The following is an 8,126-nucleotide window of genomic DNA, read 5'->3' on the forward strand; positions in this document are numbered from 1 at the left end:
TTGGTCTCAAGACTATTTTACATTTTTTAAAATGATTGAGGATTCAGATATCTTTCGTTTGTGTGTGTATATCTATTGCCATTTACTGAATTATAAATTAAAATTGGAATTTTTTTAAAAAATTGACTTTGCAGACCCTTTGAAAAGGTCTTGATGACCTGAAAATCACATTTTGAGAATCAATGATTTAGACAAATTTGAACTGACTTGGTTAATTTATTTCTATTTTATACCCATGTTTTATAGAGTTCAGAATGCCTACATGTAGTATTCTTTCTTCCATGTTATTTTTATATCAACACTGTGAGGTTGAGAGAATGTGAATGATCTACAGTTACCTAGTGAGTTGATGGATGAATGGGATTTGAATTCAAATTTACATGACCCAGTACCCTTAACTGTACAACATAACATTGGATACAAATGTGTGTTTCTGGTAGAAATGATGACAATGCAGGATACTTAGTAGGGACAATCAAGTATTTATATGTAGAACTAATGCTGAAATATTCAATGCAAGTTGGTATTTGTTTATTCACTGTTCTCAGAAGAGCTTAAATATATGAAAATTAATAGAGCAGTACAGTAATCTCAAAGATGCCTGATGCTGAGTTCCAACATATCAGTCATACCATTTAGAAAATACACCATGATTTGCATGTAGCTATAAGGCTTAATCTAATTTGCATTTCTATCTAAAACAATTGACAGAATATGCACATCCCTTTCTGGCCAGAATTTAGAAATATTTCATGACTCATCTATAATTTATTCTACTATGTTCCTATCCTAATGTGATTCTCTTCAATGACAAAGAAGACCAAATCTTAGTCTTTATTCAGAAAAAAAGAAAAGAAAGAAGCCTTATATGGATTGCTTTTGGCCACATACCACATTGTTTTCTTGTTTTTAAATAACAATAATCTCCTTATGTCACCATCACTTCATTCCCTTGTGTTGATTACAACTTTTCTTCTTGCAATTGTACTTAAGATTATAAGGCTAAAGGAATATAATGCTATCCTGCCAAAATAAAATCATCAAGTTGATTAAAACATACAGCATGAACTTCACTCAATTTCAAAGCTAAAACAAGTATTGAGGTTTAGCAGGGATGATTACTCGTGTGGCATACAACAATATTAGGTTTGTTTCCCTTTTCATGTCTTTTAAAAATATAGACCTTTTTGCATAGACATAAACAGATTTTTTTTCTCAAAAGCTTCCCTCTCTCACTCCATTCCCATTCCCATATCCTGGTTTTAGCCCTTTGCAAAGGAATATTTTACTTGCTTAACATGCTCTCCAGATTTTTTTCTATCTTCTCCCTGTCTGGTAATTTGGTTAAAATATTTTTCTTTCTCTTGCTTATATTTTGAAGGTGAAGATTGAATCCAAATTGCAACAGGGAGAAGGTATAATTTAAGCATACTAATATTAATGCTAAATAGCAGCGACCTACTGTATATTCAAGTACAGATTTTTAAATTGAATTAATAAGTTCAACCATAATCTCTTTTTTTTCATGGCAATTATCCTGAGAAAGGATCTGTGCCGAAGAACGGCATGCCATTCTTCAAGAAGACGTGGGTTGTATCTCTGATTTTTAACCAATGTTTGTATGTTCTCTTTTCATTCCTTTCCCTTTTTCAAGTCTGTTACTGCCTACATAGAGTCATCATAAAGCTGACAAGATGCTTAAAAGTAAAGCAAGAGGTTGAGCTGAATTTCAGGCTAATAATTATAATTATCTAAGGTGCAAAACCTTTTAATGACAGACTGAAGGAGGAAAGATTCTTATCCTCCCTCTCACTTGAGCTACAGGCTTACTGGCTGGGCTGGCTGGATGGATGGATGGATGGATGACCACCTCATTTAATTAAATTGTTCTAGGCAGCTAATTATGTACACACACACAACTCCAATTGTAATATCACAGGGCAAAACACATAATCTGGATCCTATTGACATCCTGGCCCTAAACCTGTGAGATCTTTGAGATTGCTATTTTTTCTTGCAGATTTTAATTCCAAATGATGCTCTCTAGATCAGGGCACCTATCAGTGGTCACACTGGTGGGTTGCAAGAAAATTTTGGTCCACAGAAAAAATTATTTGGATTTTTTTATATCGCCCTTAATACTATTTATCTTTAAAAAAAATCATATCAGTGGTCTGCGGGATTTAAAATTATGAATGTAGTGGTCCCTGATGTCCAAAAGGTTGGTGACCCCTGCTCTAGATGACAGTTGCTCTCTTGGTTAAGAATAATGAAATGGAATAATGGAATGTATAGTAATTTGGGAAACACAAGGTTTGATAACATTTATTTATCGAATCCTTAAAGAAAATGAGTATATGGTGCTTCTTAACCATATATGCATCAGTAATTTCAGTCTGGGGTTGACACCAAAATTGCTTTGATGCCTTAAAGGACAATCTATGCTGAGACTAGGTAAAAAGGTCTTTTGAGCCATGACCATTATCCTTAAGATCTTTATGGATTAATTGGTCTTTGATAGGAAAGGAATTCAATGAATGTTCCAGCATCATGGAACTATTCCATTAAGCCTTATACCGTGCTGTGCAATAGAGCTGTTTCGTCCCCACTGCCTTCCCTTTTAATGCAGACAGGCAACCAAGCAAAGTCATGAAAATGTAGAATGAGTCATCAGTAGGTCGATAACATTGTCCTCATTTTCTGCTTTTAAAGTGAGTTTGATGAAACCAGAAATGGTTGGCTCAAGCATATAAACTGCAGTTTTAATCTGGACAAAGCAAACTTTGATGATGGTGGTTATTGTATCTGATTTAGAAGGTACAGTAATGTTAAGAGTTTTCTGTATAGAGGAGATCATGTTCTCAGCTTAATTTCTCTGTGGAGTTTTAAATTACTTCCACAACAGATTGCAATTTTCCATATTCATGGGGGTTCTGTGTCAAAACTTTGAAAATGTTAAATTCAGTGAAAGATGTATACTCTTGCCCAGTTACCCCCAGATGTTGTCTATGCATGCATAAACACACATATGCCTAAAGTCAAACTAGAGTAACTTAATGCAGATACACAAATCACACCAAGATCACAAGCCATCCTACGCAGATGACACTGCTCTGTGAGACTAAAGATGCATTTGCTTCACCATCACTCACAGGATGATTGCAGCAAGCAGCTGCCAGATTTTTAGTATGATAAATTTCACAACTGCCGCCATGAAAAGACAAATCTACCAACGTAAATCTTCTGAACGTGGAGACTCAACTGTTTACCTTCTACTGGTTTAAATGATGATCGTGCTGTGATCCTTCTTTAACATGACATAGTCATGCCATGGTTAATTATACTCAGATTTTTATAACACTGCATATGGAATTGCTTTGGAAGATTACTCAAACAATGTAGGCTGGGTTTGTGAGATAACAATTATGTAAGTTTTGTAATTACATACTCCCAGCCTTTAAGTTACAGGAGTGCTCGTGCAATAATTTTTAGACTATCAAGTTCATGAAATTAAGATTTTATGAAGAAGGAAATGAGAGCTTTCCAAAGAAGTTTATGCAAACATAGAGATTTCATTCTGATTTGCAGCAATCTGGCTTATAAAAAGGCATACAATATGTAATACAGTGATACCTCGTCTTACAAACCCCTCGTCATACAAACTTTTTGAGATACAAACCCGGGGTTTAAGATTTTTTGCCTCTTCTTCCAAACTATTTTCACTTTACAAACCCAAGCCGCCGCCACTGGGATGCCCCATGTCCGGACTTCTGTTGCCAGTGAAGCGCCCGTTTTTGCACTGCTGGGATTCCCCTGAGGCTCCCCTACATGGGAAACACCACCTCCGGACTTCCGTGTTTTTGCGATGCTGCAGGGGAATCCCACCAGCGCAAAAACGGGTGCTTTGCTGGCAATGGAAGTCTGGAGGTGGGGTTTCCCAGCGAGGGGAGCCTCAGCGAAATCGCAGCATCACAAAACACGGAAGTCCGGAGGTGGGGTTTCAAGGACTTCCGTGTTTTTGCGATGCTGCAATTTTGCTGAGGCTTCCCTCGCTAGAAACCCCACCTCCGGACTTCCGTTGCCAGTGAAGCACCCGTTTTTGCGCTGTTGGGATTCCCCTGCTGGAATTCCCCTGCAGCATCACAAAAACACGGAAGTCTGGAGGTGGGGTTTCCCATGAAGGGGAGCCTCAGGGGAATCCCAGCAGCGCAAAAATGGGCGCTTCAGCTGGAAAAAGGGGTGAGTTTTGGGCCTGCATGCATTAAACACTTTTCCATTGATTCCTATGGGAAACATTGTTTTGTCGTACAAACTTTTCACCTTACAAACCTTGGCCCGGAACCAATTAAGTTCGTAAGATGAGGTATCACTGTATATGGTATCTGAGTTTAGCAAATATCCACTTTTATAGATTGGTATTATGAGACCTAAGTGGGATAGCTGAAAACACAAACATAAGGAGCAAAAATCAAAAAATCAAACCAGTCTCCGGAGTGCATTTTATTTATCAGTATTGTTTACAATCTATATTATTTATATATAGAAATGTGCATGCATATAAGATACTCTGGAACCAACTCCCTCCAGAGATTCGTAACACCCTCACCCTCCTGGCCTTTCTCAAGGTCCTGAAGACCAATCTTTGCCAGCAGGCATGGGGGCCCGTGCTGTGAGTGTTAAGAAATTACTCCGCCCGATATCATGAATGGCTAAATCCAGTTGGATGAATGTGGATGATTGTCGCGGGTTCTTTTTAGGAACAATGGGGTTTTAGAATTGTTTAGATTTTTAATATTTAGATTTCTTCACATTTTGTATTTGTATTTGTTCTGTTGTAAGCTGCCCTGAATCAGTTGAAAAGGGCGGCATTGAAATCTAATTAATTAATTAATTGATTGATTGATTAATTAATTAAATACCAAAATATTATGTCTGCATGTGCACCCTGCACACACACACACACAGTAGAAAACGTTTATTCCCGGATGCTGTATTTTTCCAAAGCTTCATTTTTAATTTTAAAGAGCTAAGATCTAGATAAGAGATGTATAAAGACCTCCCAGAAACTTTTAACCTGTTCTGTGATATTAATTTTTTTTTACTTTGAGAATCAGTGCATATCAGCAATTTAATGCACTATAAGTTATTAAAAGACACACTAATATAGCTTTTAAGCCCTTGATGATTACTGGAAATACAAAGAAATGAAGTGTGTTGAGGGATACAGTTGCAGTTCTTCATTGCTGCAGGTAGAAGTTACGTACAGTATTTTAAAATTCTTGCCTCATTAGGGAGTGCAGGCTCAACCTGGTAAGTAGTACCTGACCATTCAGTTTTCTTGAACAACAGGAGATGATTGCCAATTACTAGAAGACAGGTGTCTATACAGTGTTCCCTCGATTTTCGCGGGTTCGAACTTCGCGAAAAGTCTATACCACGGTTTTTCAAAAATATTAATTAAAAAATACTTTGCGGTTTCCCCCCCATACCACGGTTATTCCTGCCTGATGACGTCATATATCATCACCAAACTTTCATCCACCTTTAATAAATATTTTTTTAATAAACTTTAATAAAGAAACATGGTGAGTAAAAATCTAAAAGGTTGCTAAGGGAATGGGGAATTGCAATTTAGGGGTTTAAAGTGTTAAGGGAAGGCTTGTGATACTGTTCATAGCCAAAAATGGTGTATTTACTTCCGCATCTCTACTTCGCGGAAATTCAACTTTCGCGGGGGCGGTCTCGGAACACATCCCACGCGAAAATCGAGGGAACACTGTACATCAGAATGATGGCAGGGCTGTTATCCTATGTCTTTGATATGCTATCTTTTTTGTATGGTTTCGGTGTAATTTTTTTTTTTTAAAAAAAATCTCTTTATTTTCTTCTAAAGGGTCGTGATTACTGTTCAGAAGAAGAGGACATCACATAGTGCCAGTTCTGCCAATCGAAACAGGGATGCCCCTGTGTAAATAGATTACGGTTCAATCCAGATCTTTTGGGGGAGTCTTCTCAAGTGAACAGCAACTACATAACAAACAGTTATTTCCACATTGTATGCTCCATTCAGTTACAGTGTTCTCTTAATGACCATACAATGAGCATAGTTCAAAGGAAGAAGAACAGCTTCTATGGAACTGCCTTCGCTGCTGCTAATTGAGAACTGTTGCAAGTTTTCATTTTCTCGTTGCCCAGGAACACCACGGAAGTTTGACTTTAAACATCTAAAAGACACTGTAGCTTTCACTTGGGCCGCTGGCCTGTTTTCTATTGGCTGAGGTGGCGTTGTACAAAATCTTCCATAACCAAGCAGCTGAATCTTCCAGTTCACCCTACTCATCAGCCCAGGGGCATGGAGTTCTTGTTATACTGACAATTTAGAGCTTTGGAAAATGGGATGCTTTGCCATGATGGACTTTGTTTTCTGCTAGAAAGAAGTTAAAAAGCATGTTGTCATACAGATACTGAATATGGTGCTGCAGGAGCAGAAAAATCTGTATTTTTTTTAAAAAGCCACCAGTTTCTTTTATTAACTACTTCAATCAAGGAATATACTTGCAGTATTGGCTTTGCTGACCACAGATGGAAATCATGATCACCATCCGTTTGAATCCCTCCTCCCCTTTCTCTCTCTCACGCACTCTTTTTTTTAAAGAAATAAACATTTTACTGTTTTTAGGTATTCTTGTCTTATACCCATTCATACATCCCAGTGGGTTAAGAATAATTGGGAAAAGGGAGCTGGTAAAAGAGACCTTTAGAAAGATGGTTTGAAAGGATATTATTTTCAAATGCTGTGTGCCAATTTGAGATGTCTGTAGAGTTTATTTTTCCATAATATAAAAAGTTGATACTCTCTCTTCTCAAAGGCAGATGTAATATTTTTAACAAATATTGTCATGAGTAAAAATGATCCTAAGGTTAAAAAAAAGTTTTGCATTTATTTTTTATTTTTAAAAAATACATGATAAGTTCACTGTTTTATGAGCTTGGTAACAGATTCTGTCCTGTGACTTTGAGGAAATAATCATAAGGGAAAATGCAGCTTGCAAGCAATGGAGCTGCATTTGCCCAATTAGGATCTCATGATGACAGTCCATCAATAGACAACACACATTGTCAATCGGATTCATAAAATAATTAACATTTTATCCCATGGGAATGTACAACTAATTGAAGGAGCTTACTAAAGGGGTTTTTGTTATATTTCCTCTTAAAATATAAGTGGTCCTCTGTTTGCCATTAACTCAGTTGCAGCAAGTGAAGGATGTCAAGATTTTGACCTAACAGTTGATTATTCAGAGGTATGTAGATTTTGACTCATCCAACTTCAAGTAAACACAACAATGAAACATTGACTCCCCAAAATTGAGAAGGTTAATAACTTCTTGGGTATTAATCTGTTGAATGATTGCTCAAGTATTTGGCGAGAGAAGGGAACAACATTGCCTGTTTCAGATCATTTATCTCTGCTGTAAAAACAGATGGTGGAATTGGTCCATTTGTTACCTTCTCTTTGTCCATTATCCCCAGTTTTTTAAAAAATCTCTTCCATATTTATTCTAAGCTCTGCAAAGAATTATTTTTCTAAGTGTCCTGCTTCTTCTTTTTCCTATATAATTTTTAGTTTTCTGGGTTTAATTGTCTATTCTTTGTAGCCTGTATGAATACACTATTTGGAAAGGATGGTTTGGATTTCCATAGTCCACCCCACCCACCCACCCCCACCTCCTGGAACTTTTCCTTAGCTGAGCTGGACTACTAAAAGCCCTTCCCACTCCCACTTACATAGTTTCAGCTCATTGTTTCTCAGTTCCTCTTCTAAATGATGTACACAGCATGTATAGTGTGTTTTTTCATAACCCACTAGAAGCGCTTCTCTTAGGGGTTTTTGCTACGAGTCCTCATCAATTTCATGAGCCCATAGTCACGGAATTATGGAAGTTTTTCTTAAATCGATCCACTGGTGGGATCAAAAATCCCTTTCCCAAGACATCCCAACTGTGTCTTTTGCTTAAGCCCATGATGGGGAACCCATGGCACGTGTGCCAGAGGTGGCACTCAGAGCTGTCTGTGGGCAAGCATGCTGTTGCCAGCTGCTCTTCTGGGTTCCGTTGCGTGGCCAG

The 8,126-nt window shown here is 37.5% G+C and overlaps 1 protein-coding gene across 3 annotated transcripts in view; it reads left to right on the forward strand.

Annotated features, from left to right (window-relative positions):
- Window positions 1–6,931, forward strand: part of C3H1orf21 (chromosome 3 C1orf21 homolog) — a 160,238-nt gene extending 153,307 nt beyond the window's left edge. For 2 of the 3 annotated variants that reach the window (XM_070746313.1, XM_070746310.1), the window contains one exon: window positions 5,894–6,931. In XM_070746313.1, coding sequence (XP_070602414.1) covers window positions 5,894–5,932 — 39 coding nt within the window. In that variant the 3' untranslated portion in view covers window positions 5,933–6,931. Of the gene's footprint in view, window positions 1–1,381; window positions 1,416–5,893 lie in introns of all 3 variants that reach the window. The other variant, XM_070746311.1, reaches the window with a different exon arrangement.
- The last annotated feature ends 1,195 nt before the right edge of the window (window positions 6,932–8,126 follow it).

The sequence above is a fragment of the Erythrolamprus reginae genome, chromosome 3 (assembly GCF_031021105.1).
Source record: "Erythrolamprus reginae isolate rEryReg1 chromosome 3, rEryReg1.hap1, whole genome shotgun sequence".
Classification (NCBI taxonomy): Eukaryota; Metazoa; Chordata; class Lepidosauria; order Squamata; family Dipsadidae; genus Erythrolamprus; species Erythrolamprus reginae.